The following is a 21,628-nucleotide window of genomic DNA, read 5'->3' as shown; positions in this document are numbered from 1 at the left end:
GGCCCCAGCAGTGCCTGGCAGCAGGAGCTTGAGGGAGGGCAGCCCTGGTGGCTCAGCGGTTTAGCGCTGCTTTCGGCCCAGGGCGTGATCCTGGAGACCCGGGATTGAGTCCCACGTCAGGCTCCCTGCATGGAGCCTGCTTCTCTCTCTGCCTGTGCCTCTCTCTCTCTCTCTCTCTCTCTCTCTCTCTCAGTCTGTCTTTCATTACTAAATAAATCTTAAAAAAAAAAAAAAAAAAAGGAGGGAGAGGGAATGGAGTCACAGTCTCCTTGGTTCCAAAGACCTGCAGACGAAAGAGGAAGGGCAGGGTGTCCCAGGCAGAGGGAACAAAATAGGCAGCAGTACGAGGCCAGAATTAATTGGAAAGGACTCTATAGGAGTGCCATGGAAACCAGAGGCGTGTGGAAGATCTGAAGTGCGAAGCTGTCCTCTAGGTCAGTGGTTCTCAGCTGCATACTTGTATTTAGGGGGTGGACTCAGGGATAATGCTAACTATCCTGCAATGCACAGGACAGCCTCCCCCCTCCTCTGGCCCCAACAAAGAATGATCTGGTCCCAAATGTCAATAATACCAAGGCTCAGAAACCTTGGTATTATTGACAAGTTGTCGATCCTGGTCCCATAAAAATATTGCCCAACGCACTAATTTTTACTATAGCTGAGTGCCATCGGTACCGTTTCAGTGAAGTGACTGGTTTTGCTGAGCAGGTTGTGTGATACACCTCAGAGAAAGCTACAACTTAAGGCTGAAGGAGTACATCTAACAGATACCACCCTGCTCCAAAGCAAAAGGGGAACTCTGATATACAGGCATGGCATGTTAACTCAGACAAGGACCCAGTAATGCAACACAACCCACTGAGGGTGTAGCACCCTAACTGCCGACACAGAGACCTGCCACTAAGTTTGCCCAAGTTCTAATACTCAGAAGCAGACCACAAGTACAAAAGTGAGAACCAGTTCTTGGTTGGCAGGTGCAGCCAACAGAAAGGCTAGGACTCTGATGGAGGGGGCAGGCTGTGTCAGTGTTGCTTAGGTGACTATTAAAAGCCACATGCCCGAGGGGTTGGGGATGTGTTTCTGAACGATCCCCACTAATTCTGACACACTGTCAGGTTTGGAAAACACTAGAGTAAGTTAAGAAAAAAGAGAACTAAGAATCAAACTCTGTAAAAGCCAGTGCCCAGGGGGTGGGGAGGATGGGGAACAAGCTTCCAGAGTAATCTATTTTTGGCTGAAGCTCCCCTGAGGAAGACACTCTCATGTCAGTAATAACCACAAATGGCTTCAGAGTCCTTTGTTCTCAAGTCCAGATGGTCCCTCTGGATGGGGGACCCTGGCCTGAAATAGGAAGACAGAATTTGGGAAGACTTGGCTTATTATGCCTGGTGATTCTAGGGTCAGAGGAAATCTGTACAGGTGAAAATATGTTTAGATAGCAGCTAAGAGTTGATAACGTTTTTTTTTTTTGATAACGCTCTATAATGTACCTGATCTTCCTGGTTTGTATTTGGATGTGTATTTCCTTCAGCTCCATTTTTTTTTGTTTTTTGTTTTTTGTTTTTGTTTTTAAAGATTTTATTTATTTGTTCACGAGAGACACATACAGAGAGAGAGAGAGAGAGAGAGAGAGAGAGAGAGGCAGAGACACAGGTAGAGGGAGAAGCAGGCTCCATGCAGGGAGCCCGATGTGGGACTCGGATGCTGGGACTCCAGGATCACACCCTGGGCCAAAGGCAGGTGCCAAACTGCTGAGCCACCCAGGGATCCCCATAGCTCCATGTTTTAAACCATAAATGACTGCTGCTGAAGGAAATCTGGTAATTAGCAATTTTCTACAGGATGGCTTACAGTTTTGTAGATTTTCCTTTATATGTAAACTAGATTGACTTGACTTCTAGAAACTGTTTTCTGTTTCAGCATTTGGAATTATTCTTAATTTCTATGGTTAAAAAAAAAAACCCTCAAAGATCTTTCTAGGTTCAAAATACATGACTTTGAGAACAGCACTATTAGCCTCATAGAGACAACTACTGACAATTATTTTGTTTGTTCACATGTTCTGTGTTATTAGATGGGCAGAGTGGTATGGATGTGTTTTAACGGAGGGAGAAAGAGGAGGAAATGTCTTTGAGTTCAGGCTTCTCAGTAGGTGCTTTCATATTTTCCCGATCAACATGCTTCTAAAGAACATGTGCTCTTTTCCGAGCACCACATACAGGTATACACCTTCTTTCTGGAGGGAGCTTCATGGTCCTATGTAAGGAGCACCAACATTCAAGGCAGATCTTTACTTTGACTCTGCCATTTCTGGATTGTGTGACCTGGCACCTACCAGGGGAGGAAAGCACTATTAACTGTCAAGCATACAGAGCACAGGGCCTGGCCCGGAACAGGCACGCAGCACCCAGCAGCCACTCTGAATAATACAGGTTCAGAAGGATTAACCCAACTCCTGGAGTTTCCGTTCCTGGTGACAAGTGAGCACTACTGAGCCTTCACCAGAAGGCCTCATGATGTACTCAGATTTAACAGGGAGAGGAACAAGTGGCTCGTTTGGAAACCCATAAGTCACAGAATTGAAAATTCTTGACCTTAGTGGTTTTAGGTTACGATGTGTCCACAGGATTTTCTCCATGTGTTTCTTACAAGCTGAGGAGGCTCTGCAACCAGTCTGTGCTGAGGCAGCATGGCTCGCTGCCAGCTGCCACTTCCACTATATGTAATGTGCTGTTGGGCCTCTGCCTGCCACGAGAGCTGTGCGTAAGGTGGCTCTCAAAAGCAAGTGGAATACCCACTCTGAAAGGGAGACATACATGCCATACTAATGTCATTCTGTTTTAGACAAAGAAACCTGACATACTTGCAGGGGAGAATCCGGACAACATCATTCTGCTTATAGCTCTCAATGCAGACGGCGCAATGATCAAAGTCAGGGTCTGTTTCCTGCAAGGAAAAGCACAGGCATAAGAGTCACATTCTAAAATTAAAGATAGACATAAATGGAGGAGCTAATCCAGCTAAGAACCCTCCTGTGGCAACTACGGTAAGCAAGTGACTATAAAGTGAAAAGTTATGAACAGTTTTAATGTGTTTAGCTGTATTGATCCAAATGATATCAAAACCACTCTATCTTGTTTTTTTTTTTTCTATCTTGTTTTTAAACTATGTTGCAACAAACTAAGTCTATTTGTGAAATGTCTGAGGAGTCAGAATGCTTTTTTTTCCCTAAGATTCAAATCCACCATCACTGCGGACATCCTCATCTCCCTCCCACCACTGCATCATTACTATTCTGGTTTAGTGGGTTTCACTGCACACCCTCCATAGTGTGGGTGGTCGTCTGACAATATCTAAGTATAGGCAGAAAAGATGGTGAGCCCCCAGGAGACCAAGTCCCAAGGATGGGAGCTAGTCACAGGTTTGGGGTAGAGAACAGTCATGGTCCAACCCAATAGTGGGTCTTTGTCAAGGGTCAGGAAGAGTCAGCCAGGTATTTGGTCATCTAGACTAACTGGCTTCCATTCTCGTCTATGCTGGGAAGGGATGCCCCTGAGTTGTCATAAAATAGAGCACTGCCGGGAACCTAAGCCAGGAAGGTGTGACTATTTGCTATGTCAAGGCCACTGTACTGAAACTCAGCGGGACAACTCTTGGTAGGTACAAACTAGGAAGAGGTGTTGGTATGATCAAGAAAAGATGGTCTGGTGTTAGCCTGAAGGACAAAGTAGGATGGGCAGGTTACACCAGCTCTGGGGAATTTCAATTAATGTGGTAGCTGAAGGCTGCCAGGCCAAGAGGGTGGTGACCTCTCCTCTGGAGTTAAGGGGCAGCTGTTATTTTTTTTTTTTTTTCCAGGGGCAGCTGTTTTGATGCTGCTTTTATTTCTGCAAATGTTTTTACTTTTTTCTTTCCTTAGTATACACTGAAGTTCACTGAAAATGTCTCCACCTTCCAGAGCTGTGTCAAAAAAACCCTGATGTGATGGTGTCAAGGTGGTGGGAACAAAAATGGGTGAAGTCAAGAAAGTGGCGAAACTAAGGAGGATGAAGGATTGTCTGAAATTATCCTCTTAGAGCTGCTAGTCAAAATGCTAGAACTGGGTGTGGGGCAGAAAACAGTTTTGGTTTTATACCTTTAGAGGTGTAACTTTTCTAGATAACTGAATCTATCGAATGTTGGGTCTCACATCAAGTTGCTTTGTCCTCATGGACCAGAAGTGGGCTCCAAGTAACGTGAGACCCAACTGGGGAGCTCTGGTGTGGTCACTGGTCACCGGGTTTCTCACTTGGTCCCCCCAAGCCGAGGGTCCAGCCGTGACACACGAGGCGCTGCCCTCAAACTGTCTGGCCCACTATACAGAAAGCACCTTGCAAATGACACTCCCTCGAGATGCAGGTCTCCAGCTCTCTGGTGAGCTGGTGACAGATTAAAACATGAAGGAGATGTGGCCATGTTTCTCAAGAAACACAGGGAGTGAACGTACATTCCTGGCCTCCGAGTGCACCAACCGACCCATCAGTGTTCTTCTCGAAGGCATCCTTGGCTGCAGTGGTAGAAAGCTCTGTGGAACACCACGGCTAGGGGAGCTGTAAGTAGACAAGTGCATCTAATAATGGCAGGGGCACTGGGAGTCCAGGAAAGTCAGACACTGTATGGAGGGCCTCCAAATGAGGTGAGCTAAGGGTAAGAGCTCAGAGGGAGGCTAGTTTAAAATGAAGCATTTAGATCATATACCTGGAGAAAAAGAGTCACCAAACAAATGAGACACAAATGATTAGGTTGTGCTCTCTCCCACCAAATAAAAAACAAAACTACTTAATTATTTTTATAGGGTTAAAGTTATTTCACTACCATACCTTATCACCCTTTTTTACTGTTCTGGTGGTCAATTTGCTGATGGCTTTCTTGGCAGCATCTCCAAGACGACGCTATGACAATTATAAAGAAAAACAGACATTAATGCAAAATCTCTGATGTCCTTTACTTTAAAATAATTAAATGTATGAAGCCCCTGTTACCCTACAACATTCTCATGTCATATCATGAAAGGATTCTAAAAAAGCAATTAAAAATATTAGAAAACCTGGCAGTTTTCCCATAGATTCAGCATTCTGAATTGAATTATTCTGGTTGAATAATTAAAAAGTGCATGTAGTGAAAAATTCAGGTGTCATAACCACTACTGCATTCCTGTATTTAATAAACTTTTGAAATACTACAGTATTACTGAAGTCTTCTTGTACATGTCTGAGCTACTGCCAATGTACTAACAGCTTTCCTATTCTACTCCAAGGATGATGAGATATATAAGCTCTATCTTAGTAACAGGAACCTCCAATGCCCCCAAAACTGCTTATCATGGTGCCAAGTGTGGCAAAAGAGACGCAGTCATAAGCTCTCCTTCTGTCTTTGCCAATACAATGCTCCATGATCTTAGGAAGGTGCATTTATCTTTCCAGGGTTGGGTTGTCCAAAAGAGTTAGGTCATAGACTTTCTAAAGCTGGATTTATCCAAGATACTGGCAGACACTGCCAGTCTTGCTATATATACCAAGGACCCACAGGTGAAAAGACAGTGCCCCTTCATCTTGAAAGGCCAAATGAATTGGGGAACAGACCACAGGGGTGTATGGCAGCACCAAGGGGCAGCCTAATGTGGGTGGGTGGGGCTGTTAGGGAAGGCTGAGGAAACGATGGCTGAGCTGAGCTTTGGGACACTAGTGGGAAGGAATTTGATAAGGAAAAGCAACGGGCAGGAGGAGGGGACATGTGAACAAAGGAATATTCTAATAAAGAGGTACAAAGCACAGGAATATGAGGGAAATTATTCGGTGTCATTAGAATGAACATACATGTTATTGTGCAAATACAATGTTTTCAGAGACAGAGGGCCCTATTAATAATTACATGGGACAGTGGGTGCAAACAGGCACATGGACAGGTAGCCACTTGACACACAAGCAAATCTTGAATTGTGGCAAGAGGCAGAGGTGAGGCTGAAGGGTGATGGTGGGGGCTAAAAGGGGAGACCCTGGATTTTATACCTTGCAGATTAAAAAAAATCATAACAATATAAAAATTTTAGGGGGAATTTATTTTTATTATTTTTTAAAGATTTTATTTATTCATGAGACACACACACACACACAGAGGCAGAGACACAGGCAGAGGGAGAAGCAGGCTCAATGAAGGGAGCCCAACGTGGGACTCGATTCTGGATCTCCAGGATCAGGCCCTGGGCTGAAGGTGGCGCTTAAACCACTGAGCCACCCGGGCTGCTTAGGGGGAATTTAAAAACACATAAAAGAGGGATCCCTGGGTGGCGCAGCGGTTTAGCGCCTGCCTTTGGCCCAGGGCGCGATCCTGGAGACCCGGGATCGAATCCCACATCGGGCTCCCGGTGCATGGAGCCTGCTTCTCCCTCTGCCTGTGTCTCTGCCTCTCTCTCTCTCTCTGTGACTATCATAAATAAATAAAAAAATTAAAAAAAACAAAACAAAACACATAAAAGAAAATAAGTTGATGAACTTCTATATATCCATCATCCAACTTAAATGATCAGTATTTTACCTGTGTTTTCATCTGTCCCCTTCTCTATTGTGCTATAGGATTTCAAGCATATCACAAGCACGGTAGCATTTCACCCACCCATAAAATCGTCACTATGTCCCAGAGATAGGGGCTTTTGTTTGGGGCTACTGTCTCATCTAGCAAAATTAACAATAAGTAATCAACATTAATAAATACACAGATTATACTGCAATTTCTCTAGTTCTCTCCAAAATGTTTTCTGAAAAAGATTTGAGAGCGAGCGAGCGAGCAAACATGTGAGCAGGGGGAGGGGCAGAGTCCCCAAGCACACTCCTTCCTGAGCGTGGAGCCTAAAGTGGGGCTAGATCTCAGGACCCTGAGAACATGGCCTGAGCTGAAATCAAGAGTTGGCCATTCAACCAACCAAGCCTCCCAGGTGCCCCAGAATGTCTTTTTATATAGTTGGCTTGTTTGACTCAGGATACAAAGTCCAAGCACAGCATTTGGTTGCTGTTCCCTTTCAAGTTTCTCTTGATCTGTGAGAGTCTCCTCTATTGTATATGTATCTGTAGCCTGTGGAAATAGAATGGACTCAAACTGTGTAGAAAGTGTACAATTGGTATTTGGACATGGCCCACAAAACCATCATAACCATCAAGACAATTTATCTATCACTCCCCAATTTCCTTGTGCCTCTTCCTAATCCTTTCTTCGTGCTACCCCTCCACCCATCGCCTACTTTCTGCTACTGTACTTTGTATTTTTCAGAGTTTTATATAAAAAAGATACACTGTGTACTATTCTGTATATGGTTTCTTTCACTCATCATAATTATCTTAAGATTGATCCATGATGCTGCATGTATCACTAATTCACTGCTTTCTTATGCTATGGTATTCTCTTTTAACCTGTTGATGGAACTTTTGTATTGTTTTGACTGCAATGCAGCTTTTGACTGCAATGAATAAAGCTGAAAACCACCTTATTTATTGGTACAAGTCTTTGTAAAGACATGTGCCTTCTTTTCTCTGGGGTAAATACTTACAGAGTGGGGAAGACCGACAATATTGTGGTGTGACTTTTTAAGAGACTGCCCAAGTGTTTTCCAACATTGAGTGGGCCATTTTACATTCCCATAAGCAGTGTATGAAAATCCCAGTTCCTCCACATCCTCACCAACACTTGTTCAGTTCCTTTCATTTGACTGTAATCACTCTAAGAGGGGTGTAGTGATATGTCCCTGTGGTTTAAATTTGCATTTCCCTAATGACTAAGGACGGTGAGCATTTTTTCATGAACTTGTTTGCCATCTGTAGATCTTCTCTGGTGAAGTATCTGGATCTTTTATCCATTTTTCTACGGAGTTTGTTTGTTCTCTTATTATTGACTTGACAGTATGTTACATATATTTTTTTAAAGATATATTCACTTATTTTAGTGGGGAGAGTCAGAGGGAGAGAGAATCTGAAGCAGACTCCCTGCTGAGTGGGGAGCCTGACGGAAGGCTCAATCTCAAGACTCCCAGATAATGACTTAAGCTGAAATCAAGAGTCAGAAGCTCAACCAGAATGAGCCCTATGTTACACTTCGAAATACAATTCTTTTTGCATACTGTTTCTCTCCTTCTGTGGCATTAGTTTTTAATTTTGATGGTCAATTTATCAATTTTTCACTTGTGGACTGTACTCTGGTGTCATATCTAAGTAATTTTTGCCTATCCCAAGGTTACAAGATTTTCTTCCATTTTCCTTTCTTGAAGTTATTTTAGGTTTCACATAGGCCTCTGGTCCATATTGAGGTCATTTTGTATATGGTGTGAAGTATTGATCACACACGTTTTTTGGTATATGATATACAATGGTGCTGGCACTATTTGTTGAAAAGGCACTCTTTCTCCACAAATTGCCTTTGTATATCTGGCAAAAATCACTTGCCCGTAAATGTGTGGGCGTGTCTGAACACTATTTTATATCATATATCATTAAGCAAATATCACACTTATTAATTTCTTGTAGTGCTTTATAAAAACAAATCTGAAATCAGATAGTATTACACTTCCAACTTTTTTTCTCTTCTTTTCCATCCTCCTTTTGGTTGTTTTTGATCCATCCAGTGTGTTCCCATAAGAATTTTAGGTCAAGCTTGTCAATTTCCATAAAAAAAATTATCTAGGGTTTACATTAGGATTGATTGCACTGAATGCACAGATCAATTTGGGGAGAAGTGATATCTTAATAGTACTGAGTCTTCCCTTGAACACTGTATATCTCTCCATCTATTTAGTTCTTATCTAATTTCTCTCAGCAATATTTTATAGTTTTCAATGTACAGGTCTTACAAATCTTTTTGTCAGATCTCTAATAATTTCTATTTATTATTTATTCTATTTTACATTTGATGCTAATGGAAATGATACTTAAAAATTCAATTCTCATTCATTGCTTGTACAGAAATAAAATTTATTTTTGTATATTATTATATCTCTCACCTTGCTAAACCCATTAGTTCCAGCAGCCTTTTTATAGACTCCATCAAATTTTTGATACAGATGTTAATATCCTTTGTGAATGAAGACAGCTTTACTTATTCTTTTCTTTTTATTTTTTTTTGTTCTTTTTTTTTTTTTTAATTCTTTTCTTTTTTAAAGAGAAAGCAAATGTGAGCGAGCAGGGGACAGGGAGAGAAAGAATCTCAAGCAGGTTCCATTCCAAGCCCAATGTGGGACTGGATCTCACGACTGAGAGAGATCATGACCTGAACTGAAATCAAGAATGGGACTCTTTTTTTTTTTTAATTTTTATTTATTTATGATAGTCACAGAGAGAGAGAGAGAGAGAGAGGCGCAGAGACATAGGCAGAGGGAGAAGCAGGCTCCATGCTCCGGGAGCCCGACGTGGGACTCGATCCCGGGTCTCCAGGATCGCGCCCTGGGCCAAAGGCAGGCGCTAAACCGCTGCGCCACCCAGGGATCCCAAGAATGGGACTCTTAACTGACAGAGCCCCCAAGCATCCCTACTCATTTCTGATATGGGTACCTTCTATTTATTTTCTTTATTCCTTGTTGTGCTCGTTAGAACTTGGTCATCAGAGCACAGATCCTTCTATTGTTCCTAATCTTAAAAAGAAGCATTTAATCTTTCACCATTTGGTATGATGGTATGGCTGTTAGCTTTCTACTGAGGCCCCTCATCAGTTTAAGGAAGTTATCTTTTATGCCTAGTTTGCAAAAAGTTTTTTTTTAAAGACTTTTATTTATTTATTCATGAGAGAGAGAGAGAGAGAGAGAGAGAGAGAGGCAAAGACACAGGCAGAGGGAGAAGCAGGCTCCATGCAGGGAGCCCGATGCGGGACTCGATCCCGAGACCCCAGGATCACGCCCTGGGCTGCAGGCAGATGCTAAACTGCTGAGCCACCCAGGGATCCCCTGCAAAAAATTTTAAAATCAGGAAGAGATGTTGGATTTTAGGAAGTGTTTTTCCCTCCATCTACTGAGACATATGATTTTCCTTTTTTGGTCTGCTAATATGATAAAATTACATTAATTTCTCAGTGTTAAAACAGCCTTGCATTCCTGGGATCAACACCCCCTGGTCATGATGAAATATCCTTCTTATATATTGTTGGGTATGATTTGCTAAAATTTTCTTTAGAGTTTTTACAGTTTTGTTCAAGAGGGATTCTGGTCTGTAGTTTTCTGTTTTGTAATATTTTTTGTCTAGTTTTGGTATCAGGGATGTTGCTGGCTTTATAGGACAAAATGGGAGGTATTCTTGCCTTTTCAATTTTCTGGAGTTTGTAGATTCTCCCTTAAATGTTTGATAGAACTCAAAAGAAATCATCTGCCTTGAGTTTTCTTTTTTGGCGGAAGGTTTTACACTACAAATACAATTTTCCTGGGAGATAATGGCTGTTTACCTTTTCTTCTTGAATGTACTCTGAACATTAAGGGTCTTTTATGGAGTTTGTCCATTTCATATTAGGTGCCAAAGAATTGTTCATAATATTCACTCATTATCCTTATAATCGGTAGTCACATCATTGCTTTCATTTTTGATATTGTTAATTTGTGCCTTCTCTCTTCCTCCTAATCAGTTTGGTCAGATGCTTTTCAATTTTATTAATTTTCTCTTAGAACCACTGTTTTTCTTTTTTCTAGTTCATTTTCCTTTCTTCTGTGTACTCTGGATTTAATTTGCTCTTCTTCCCCAGTTTCTTAAGGCATAAACTGAGTATTAATTTCAGAACTTTTGTCTTTTCTAATACAGGCACTACTTTAGTGGAATTTTGAAAATTTTGATATTGTGTTTTCATTTTCATTCAGTTCAAATGAGTCTCTTATTTCCCTTTTATCTTTATCTGATGGCTTATTTAAAAGTTAGTTTCTAAATATTTGAGTTTTCAAAAGATTTTTGTTATTGATTTCTGATTTTTTTTAAAAAAAAATTATTTCAGAGAGAGGGAGAGCATGAGCAGGGGGAGGTGCTGAGGGAGAGGGAGAAGCTGACTCCTTGCTGGAAGGGGAGCTGGACTTTGGGGCTTGATCCCAAGACTCTGGGATCATGACCTGAGCCAAAGGCAGACCCTCAACTGACTGAGCCATCCAGGAGTCCCTATTTCTGATTTAATTCCAAGTGGTCAGAGAACATATTTTGTAAGACTCAAATCCCATAAAATCCATTGAGATCTATTTTATGGTTTAGAGTACACATTAAGAGATTAGAGTTTTCTTTAAATATCAATCAGGTCAAGTTAATTACGTTGGTTTGAAGCTTTTACATACTCACTGATTTTCTGTCTATTCTTTTAATTGTTGAGAGTAGGGTACTGAAATCTTGCACTGTAACTATAGGGCTGCCTACTTCTCTCTGCAGCACGCTGTTAGTTTTCATTTCGCATTATTTTGGAGTTTTCTTATTAGAAGCATAAATGTTTAGGTGCCAGGTCTTCTTATTAATCAATCAATCAATCAATCAATCAATTTATGATTAACAAGTAACGTTCAGCTGACTGAGCCACCCAGGAAGTCCCCTGGGAACAAAAACCGTTCTATTTTCGGTCTTTTATGATTTTGACTATGCTGAGTACCACATGTTAGTGGAGCCATTTGTTATTTGTCTTTCTGTAACTGGCTTATTTCACTTAGCATACGTCTTTCAAGGTTCATCAATGTTACAGTGTATTGCAGAATCTTCTTCCTTTTTAAGGCTAATGATATTCTATTGTATGCACACATCACATTTTGCTTATCCATTCATCTGTCAGTGGACACCTGGGTTGCTTCCATGTTTCAGCTACTGTGAATAATGCTATCAACATTATTTTTGTACACATGGGTGTACAAATATTTCTTTGAGATTCTGTTTTCATTCCTTTGGGTATACTGAGAAGTGGAATGCTAAGTCATGTGGTAATTCTACTTTCTTTTTTTTTTAGGAACCTCCATACTTCTTTCCATAGTTGTAGTACCATTTTAAATTCCCAGCAGCAGCATGCAAGGGCTCAAATTTCTCTATATCCTTGCCAACATTTATTGTTTCATTTTTTTAAAGTTTTCATTTAAATTCCAGTTAGTTAATGTAGAGTGTAATATTAGTTTCAGGAGTACAATTTAGTGATTCAATACTTCCATACAAAACCTGGTGTTCATCACAGGTGCTCTCCTTAATTCCCATCACTTGTTTCCCCCTCTCTTCCCTCTGGTAACCATCAGTGTGTTCTCTGGAGTTAAGAGTCTATTTCTTTTTTAAATATTTTATTTATTCATGAAAGACATGAAAGAGAGACAGAGACACAGGCAGAGGGAGAAGCAGGCTCCCAAGAGGAAGCCTGACTCGGGACTCGATTCCAGAACCCTGGGATCATGCTCTGAGCCAAAGACAGATGCTCAACTGAGCTGAGCCACCCAGGCATCCCAAGAGTCTATTTTTTATTTCCTGGTTGGTTTTTTTTTTGTTTTTTTTTTTGTTTTTTTTAATATATAGTAACCATCCTAATGGGCATGAGTGCTATCTCACTGTAGTTTTTATTTTTATTTTTATTTTTTTTTTGTAGTTTTGATTTTCATTTCCCTAGTGATTAGTGATGTGGAGCATCTTTTCATGTGCCAATTGGCCATTCGTGTATCTTTGGAGAAATGTCTCTTTGTGTCCTTTGTTTTTTTTTTATATGGGTTGTTAACCTGTTAAGTTTTTGGTTCTTTAATATTCTGGCTATTAACCCCTTATCAGAGACACGATTTGCAATTATTTTCTCCCATTCTGTGGGTTGCCTATTCATTCTCTTGATTATGTCCTTTGATGTACAGAAATTTTTAATTTTGATGTAGTCCAGTTTACCTGTTTTTTAAATTACTTGTGGGATAGGTGTTATATCCAAGAAACACTGCCAAATCCAATGTTATGAAGTTTTCTCCCTATGTTTTGTTCTAAAAGTTATAGTTTTAGCTCTTATGTTTAGGTCTCTGATCCATTTTGAGTTAATTTTTGTGTATGGTGTAAGGTAAGGGCCCATTTTCATTTTTTGTCATGTGGATATCCATTTTTCCCAGAACCATTTGTGGAAAAGACTGTCCTTTCCCCACTAAACGGTCTTGGTGCCCTTGTCAAAAATCATTTGACCATACATATGAGGGTTTATTTCTGGGCTCTCTATTTCATTGGTCTGTCTTTATGCCAATACCACACTGCTTTGATTACTGTAGCTTTGTAGTAAGTTACTAAATCAGGAAATCTGAGAGTTCCAACTTAGTTCTTAGTTCTTATTCAAGATTGTTTTGGCTGTGCAGCTCAGAGAGTAAAATTACCACTTTATGACAGGGGAAAGATGCAGGAAGAGCAGGGTGGGATATAGGATGTCTTAGGTCAAGCATACTGAGCACTGAGAACTGACTATTGCAGCCGGCCAACAGGTCATGCAGCCTTGATGGAAGTCACTCAGTGGAAAGATGGAAGGAAAACCTGTGGGAAGGGGACTTTCACTGGGACAGGACAGTGGGAGCAGGGTAATTTTTAAATATTACTGAATTGCCTCATGAAAAGGCCCAGACCAAGTTTAGCAAAGGCAGGTGGGTCTCCCACAAACCTCAGACTAGGGATAGGCAGGTCAGACCACCAGTAGTAGTGATATTCTAAAGGGGTGTAGGCCAGCAGCTGTGCTGAGGCTGTAAAGAGAAGAGAAGAGGGGTTCTGAGTCCCTGGAGCCAGGGAACCCAGAAACCACCACAGAATACCTCCCACACCCCCGAGAGAGACTGCCCACCGAACAAAGGCCTCAGCAGGTGATGTTGAGGTACAACCAGAGATTTCTCAGGCTCCACTTCATAGATGAGCCAACACAACATAACCCACAGGAATCCACGAACAGGTGAAGGAAGATCAGATGATTTAGGGCAGCCCACTCCCCTGAGGATCTGAAACATCCACTAAAACCCCCAAGGAAAGAGCCCTCCCTCCCTGAGGAAAACAAGACCTAGGACTGAACAGGGCAGGAACCCTGATGGGGCGGGAGGGAGGGGTGTTGTAAATGAGAGGGAAGATTCAAGACACTAGAGGAAACTCTTCCATTTTGGTCAAAACCAGAAGTCTCCACCATACTTTTTTCAAATGCCATTTTAAAACGACAAAATTGGGTTATTTGTCTAACAGAATATCCCACATTCTAAATTTGGCGGCTTGTTTCCTCCTACTGTCATTTTACTTGGTCCAGTTCTTATGAAACAGTAGTTAGATTTAGGTTCACCTGCTTTGGTGAGAGTACATCCTAGGTGGTGCTATGTACTTCCTAATACACCCCAACATGAGGATGCAGTGTTCAGCTTTTCGATTTCAAGCAACATCAATAGATTCAAGCTTTGTCAGCTCATTCATTATAAAGCTCCCTAAGTCTTTCAGCTGATTATAGTATCCACTGGTGATCATTACATAAGGCACAATTCACTGATTAGTTGGAATTCTTTTTTTTTAAAAGAATTTATTTATTCATGAGAGACAGAGAGAGAGAGATAGACAGACAGACAGAGGCAGAGACACAGGCAGAGGGAGACGAAGGCTCCATACAGGGAACCTGATGTGGGACTCGATCCCAGGTCTCCAGGATCATGCCCTGGGCTGAAGGCGCTGCTAAACCGCTGAGCCACCCAGGCTGCCCTGGAATTCTTGCATAAGGAGCTTTTCCTCACCAACTAGTTGGTTACTATACAATAATACAATGTGTACAGAAGACACAAGATGAATCTTTTTTTTTTTTTTTAAGATGAATCATTTTTAAGGTCTTTCTCTTTCTCTCTCCTCCCTCCCTCCCTTCTTTCTTTCTTTTTTTTTTAATTTTTATTTATTCGTGATAGGCACACGGTGAGAGAGAGAGAGGCAGAGACACAGGCAGAGGGAGAAGCAGGCTCCATGCACCGGGAGCCTGACGTGGGATTCGATCCCGGATCTCCAGGATCGCGCCCTGGGCCAAAGGCAGGCGCCAAACCGCTGTGCCACCCAGGGATCCCCCCTTCTTTCTTTCTTGTAGACTCCATACCCAGCAGGGAGCCCAACATGGGGCTCATGACCCTGAGATCAAAACCTGAGCTCAGATCAAGAGTTGGACGCTTAACCGTCTGAGCCACCCAGGCGCCCCAAGATGAATAGTTTTTAAAACTTGGTTTTCAGAAGAGCAGGTTGGTTCTTTAACAGCTTCTGGTTTCCATCAACTGCTGTATTTATTCCTTGGTGCTTTTGTCTCACTTTCAAATATGGAGAGTTCCTTTAGATATCACACCTCAGTAGTCTTCAATCAGCCACCTTATATATGTGCTGCCCTAAACCTATACGATAAGCCATTTTTCCAAGGATCCCTGGCTCCTTTGAGTGGGAAATGGCATTTAAAGATAATGCTAGAGCAGCCTGGGTGTGGAAAGGAATGGTACAGAGCTTCATTATTTTAATTAAGGATGTAAAATGGTAATTTTGCCATTCCTTCTGCATTTATTAGCTGGAATTTTTCTATGAACAGGGGTATTTTTTGTTATTGGGTTGTTACTAGCATGGGCAGAGGAGCTCTGTATTATTTTAGAAAAAGGAAACCAGGAGTTCACACAATTTCCAATTCAAAAGTAAGATCATAGTGTTATCACCTAATGTCTTTTAGTATTTTTTCTTACAGTGAAAATCTTGGTTTCTAATATTATTAACACAATTAGTTAAAAAAAACAATTATTTGCTTTATCCTGCAGTATGCATACAATATGCATATAATTGTTTCAAATAACAATATCACTAACAATAAGATTATTAAATGCAGCCTGATTTTGTTTTTAATCCTTAGACTACATCCCAGTAGAAATGTATTGTCCAAAAAAAGTGCCCTAAAAACAAAAAACAAAAAAAGTGGCTTAATAATTCCTTTCTTTATGTGCATGTATGCCACCATCTTGAAATACATTTATGTTCACTTGTTTTCATGTATTTTTGATGATTTCTTCTTTTCTTTAAATTATCTACAATGGTCACGTGGCTCCAGAGTAAAAATTACCAGGTACAGGGAAGTCTCACTTCTATCCCTAGTTCCTCCACCCTGTTCTCCTTCCCTTAAAGAACTCTTTAAGAGAATCCTGGTTTAACGTTATATTGTTTCCTTTTGGAAATACAAGCTCACAGGTATAGTGTGTGCATATGTACTATGTACATCCATTTTCATGGGTGAATTTTCACAGTCCTCCTCTTTGTTACAATAAACTAGTGCACTAAAACTATTCTGTATAGGGGTTCCTGGGTGGTGCAGTTGGTTAAGCAGCTGATTCTTGGTTTCAGCGCAGGTCATAATCTCACTGCCCTGAGTTCGAGCCCCATTTTGGCTGTACACTCAGTACAGAGTTGTGTTCAGATTTTCTCTCCTGCTCCCTCTCTCTCCAGCTCATGTGCAGTCATTTTTTATTCTCCAATACTTGGAGCCATAATTCAAGGTTTTCCAAGTTTCTCTATTATAAAGGAAAATTTAGCCCACATTTTCTTTTAATATTTGTAGTTTTACTGTTTATAATTAGATCTCTGATTCATCTGAAATTTATCCTGGTGTGCAATGTAAGGAATAGATCTAATTTTGTCCTTTTCCAGTTGTCCCACCACCATTTATTAAAAAGTTCACCCTTCCCCACTGATTTGAGATGTTTTTTATTATATACTGTACTTAAATTTCTACATGCAGTTGTGTTTATTTTTGGATTTTGCATTTTGTTCTATTGGTCTTTTCATTCACGGGCTAACTTTTAACATTCTTTTAAATAAGAGGCTTCATTTATGTATTATAAAACTTGGTGTGGCTAGCCAACCACCACTGCTCCTCTTTTTAAGTCTTTTTTTCTGACTATTCTTAATTACTTATTTTGCCATATGATTTTTATAATTACCTTATCTAACCCCCCAAAATACCTGAAGGCAATTTTGCTTGGATTAAGTTAAATTTATGAGTGAACTTTGGGAGAACTGCCATCTCCATTGTATTGAACATTTATATTCCCACAGGAACCAGGTATGTCAGGAGTGTTGTGTGGTCTTCCTCGTGTAGGTTTACACAGTATTTGTGAAGTTCATACCAGGATTGAGCCACACACCCATCCACCCATCCAGTTGTAAATGTTGCCTTCCATCCCATTTTATCTTTTGATTTTTTTCTATGTTAGTTTTTTTAAAAATATGTATTTTACAGAGAAAGGGAGAGTGTGGGTACACTTGTGTGAGGAGGGTGGAGGGGGGAAGGGCAGAAGGAGAGAGACAAGCAGACTCCTTGCTCAGTATACAGCCCAGGTTGGGCTCAATCCCATGACCTGAGACAAAACTAAGCATCGGATGCTTGACTGCCTGAGCCACCCAGGTGCCCCTCCAGATGTTAATTTTATATCCTGTTCCTTTATTAAGTTGTTTCCCTGTTTTAGTATGGTTCCATTGGCCCTTTTGGGATTTTTCACATAGACATTCTTATCAACTGGATATAGAGAAACTTCTGTGAACCTTATTCCTCTTACTGCTTGCTCTTACCTAACTGCTTGGGTCAGTACCTGCAGCATGACGTTAAAAAAGAGCAGCGCTGCTTCGTCCTGACTAGAGGTGAAATGTCTTCATGTTTATCTGCCTAGTAAGATGTGGGGCTTTCAGGCTGAGGGTGTGCAGGTGTGTGCTCCTGGATGCCTCAGAGCCGAGGCACCCCATCACCTCTTGGGCTCCCTAAAGCTCCTTAACAGCCTTCCAAATCAGAGCCTGTGGTTTCAGCAGCTGTTCTAAGATGGCTTTGCTGAGGTTTTTGCCTCAGGGCGAAGCCCTCTTTTTCTGATTTCTGGGTTTCTGGTTCTTTGGACCACAGGAACTACCCCTTTTCTTCTGTGGGCTACCTTCTCTAGGGTTATAGGGCAGGTCTTGCTGCTGCTGGCAGTCTGGCCTGACCATGGCTTTTTCTGGAGTTCTTGGAGGCACCCTGTGGCTTCAGATCATCAAAGATGCTGAGGATTTTTCCTTTTATTATCCTACCTGTTCTCCGTTGTTTACTGTTTTAAAGGCATTTAGGGAAATTAAAAAAAAAAAAAAAAAAAGATACCCTACGACTTCCATCTTGTTCAGCTCAGAATTCTGCTGAAGAATTTTACACAAAAGGGTTCCCTGATGAGATCTGAGTGTTGGGAGGATTGAGGCCTGGCCTCCTGAGAAAAAGGTATGTGACACAGGGAAGACTGGGGGCAGTGAGACCTGGAAGGGTCAGGGCCTCCAAGAGAGAAGGAGGCAAGTGTAGCAGGGAACAACGGGAGGACAGAACCCTGCCAGGCTTCAAAGGTAAACGTGGCAGAACCAAATGACTGACAGGCGTGGGGGCCTAAGAGGGGCAGGGGATCAAGATGACTGGCCATGTGGCTGTGGCACTTCTGGAAGGAATTGCAGGTGCTGGTGGTGCTCAGCCATTGGCAAGCTAGTATCAACGCATGCAGGGTATCTGATTAGAGTGCCTGAAAATATTTGGGTAAATCACCCCTTCCACTTCTCGACTTCCAAAATCTGGGGCAAAAGGGAAAACAAAACAAAACAAAACAACCTTCTCTCTGTATTTGATATTAATGTCAAGTATCTTCACTGTAGTATTTTTCACTGGAGTTGGCCGTGGTACTTCCTTCTTGTGGACCCCTCACCATCTCCGATCACTCCAATCACACCTCCAAGGAAAGACACACCTCAGCCATGGTTTTGGCCCTTATTTGAATCTAAAACCCACTGCTTTAATACTATTTGTGTTCTGCTGACTCTCAAAATCTAAGATGAAGCACAAATTCCCTTTGCTAAGATCATTTTTTATTCAAGTTCCTTGTCTATACCTGACCACCATGCTATGAAGTCACTGTTTTCAAGGTGTAGTCAGTGGGGCAGATGCTTGAAATTTACCTTTGGTGCTTAATAATAATATGAAACAATGATATTTATAGTAACTAAGATTTATTCAGTATATACCACATGCTAGGTACTGACTGTTCTAAGTCTTTCATATGGACTCACATAATCCTCATCATTTTGTGAGAAAGGAACCACATTATTCCCATCTTACAGAAGAGGAAACTGAGGCACAGGGAGAGGTAACTTGCCCAAATCCAAGCTGGTAATCCAAATCTAGACTTCTGGCCTCAGCCTGGGGGGTGGGGGGTGTCTTAAGAAGTTGCAGTTTTGAGGGGATCCCTGGGTGGCTCAGCGGTTTAACGCCTGCCTTTGGCCCAGGGCACGATCCTGGAGTCCCAGGATTGAGTCCCACGTCGGGCTCCCGGCATGGAGCCTGCTTCTCCCTCTGTCTCTCCCTCTGTCTCTGTCTCTCTCTCTCTCTCATGAATAAATAAGTAAAAATTAAAAAAAAAAAAAAAAAAAAAAAGAAGTTGCAGTTTTAAAGTGCACCTCCTCCTGCCCCCACATGATTCCTTACACACTGAAGTTTGAGATGCCCTAAACTAAGTTTAGGGCACTCCCAACCCTCTCTCCAAAGCATTTCCTGGAGTACTCCACCCACTCCTCATATTCTCCATATTTCTGACTGTGCTTTATTCATAGGTAATAACATTACTCAAGCTTCCACCTCGGCACACACAGAGCAGTGGAATGGAGCAAACCACAGGGACATGTCAGGCTGCAGAGGAGAAAGCCCAACCAGACACAGCTGGGGTGATGTATGTGATGGCAGCACAATTGCTAGGACTAGAGGCTCCTGACTTCCATTCCTGTTTCCACTCTAAATGCTGCAATGACTCTCCATAAGACAAAATACAAAGGGCCACTGATGGTCAGGGGCCACGCGATCTTGTTTCACTTTGCTAAAGGCACCGATGGTGCCAATGTGAACACTCTTCTGGATGTGGATGCAAAGCACCCATGGGTTTTAAATGGGCAGAAAACAACTCCGGCTTCACCAAACGGGAATACCTCATTTAAAGCCAGCTGGTTCATAGCGTATGGAGGACAGGTCACTAGAATGACACTCAGTCCAGATTTTCTGGTCATCAGAACTCTTCCACAGACCCACAGCAGGTCTGCATCAAAATGGAGCAGGGTTCTCTCCCAATCACAGTGAGATCCAGGTGCTGGGACTGTACTTCTTCTTGACCCAAACCGCCTGGTCATCTGCCGTCTGTCTATCTCTATCGCTACCACTTTTTGTCCCTTTTGTCTAAAACAAGTACAACATGCTCGTGTCGACCCCTCCCCTGCCCTCTACATGACCTTGCTTTATGAATATTACTTTCTTTGGCTCTTCAATCTTTCCCTAAGAGCTCTTTCCCCCTAAACTTTTCCCATCAGAAAAAAATATTCCATTGCTCCACTGCTAAAACCATCACTTTATGGCTCCTTCTGGCATAGAGAATAAAGTCTAAATGCTTCAGTGTGTGATTCCAGCCCTTCATCTTCTTGTGTCAACATGCACCCAGATCAGCTCATAGGCTTAGGTCTCCTCCCCACGAATCCTGATGTCACTCCACCCTCCCATCCCTCCTTTCATCCCTCCATGGTTCTGTGGAAAATGATCTCTTTGCCTAACTTTCCTCCTACTCCCTATTTGATGAAGTCTTATTCATCCTTTAAAATTCAGCTCAAATGTCACTACATCTGCTGTGAAGTACCCTGACTCACCTAGAGTAATATCATTCTGCCCCCAAAAGAACTCATAGCACACAGTATTTTGATTACACCCGTCTGCCTTCCTCATAAAACGTAAGCTCATTCTTTAATTCACTGAGTCAGTGTGATGTGCCAGGCCCCATGCAAAACCCTGAGGAGGCAGAAATGAATGTCTCACTAACACCTGGATCTCAACAGCATATTCTGTGCTAGAAAAAAATCTTAAGCTCTTGATGTGTGTATAACTTTTAGAAGGCATGCACTTTCTTTATATAGACAGTGGTATTTATTTATGTAAACTGATCGTAATAGGACATGAAAAAGAAAGTAACACCATTTGAGGTATATTAGAAAAATGATGAAGTAATACATACATAGCTGAAACACCCCCCCCAGTTTTTCTAGAATTATTAATCTTTAATAAACATAATAGACAAAATTCAATGTACAATCCAACAATACAAAAGAAGTCTGTCTTTTTGACACATAATCTTTTCCTAGGGGAAAAATCTTGATAGTATGCACAGTATTCCCTCCCCTCCAATTAGGAAGGAAGCCATTGAGCCCACTGTATTTTTTTTAAAGATTTAATTTATTTATTCATGAGACACATACACACACACACACACACAGAGGGAGAGGGAGGGAGGGAGGGGGAGAGGGAGAGAGAGAGAGAGAGAGAGAGGCAGAGACACAGGGAGAGGGAGAAGCAGGCTCCTTGCAGGGAGCCTGACGTGGGACTTGATCCCGGGTCTCCAGGATAACACCCTGAGCTGAATGGGGCGCCAAACCCCTGAGCCACCCGGGCTGCCCGAGCCCACCGTATTTCTTTTTTTTTTTTTTTTTAATTTTTATTTATTTATGATAGTCACACAGAGAGAAAGAGAGAGAGGCAGAGACACAGGCAGAGGGAGAAGCAGGATCCATGCACCAGGAGCCCGATGTGGGATTCGATCCCGGGTCTCCAGGATCGCGCC

At 41.8% G+C, this 21,628-nt stretch overlaps 1 protein-coding gene across 3 annotated transcripts in view; it reads right to left on the bottom strand.

Moving 5' to 3' along the window:
- The window catches only part of RNF130 (ring finger protein 130), a 144,243-nt gene that overhangs the window by 52,308 nt on the left and 70,307 nt on the right, over nt 1–21,628 (bottom strand). For all 3 annotated transcript variants that reach the window (XM_077911126.1, XM_077911125.1, XM_077911127.1), the window contains exons 4-5: nt 4,860–4,931; nt 2,864–2,946 (exon numbers count right to left, since the gene is read on the bottom strand). In XM_077911126.1, the coding sequence (XP_077767252.1) occupies nt 2,864–2,946; nt 4,860–4,931 (155 nt within the window). The remainder of the gene's footprint in view (nt 1–2,863; nt 2,947–4,859; nt 4,932–21,628) is intronic.

Source organism: Canis aureus, chromosome 10 (genome assembly GCF_053574225.1).
Source record: "Canis aureus isolate CA01 chromosome 10, VMU_Caureus_v.1.0, whole genome shotgun sequence".
In the NCBI taxonomy this organism is placed as follows: domain Eukaryota; kingdom Metazoa; phylum Chordata; class Mammalia; order Carnivora; family Canidae; genus Canis; species Canis aureus.
The sequence above is the reverse complement of the archived record's forward strand: the minus strand, read 5'-3'. Positions and strand labels throughout refer to the sequence as shown.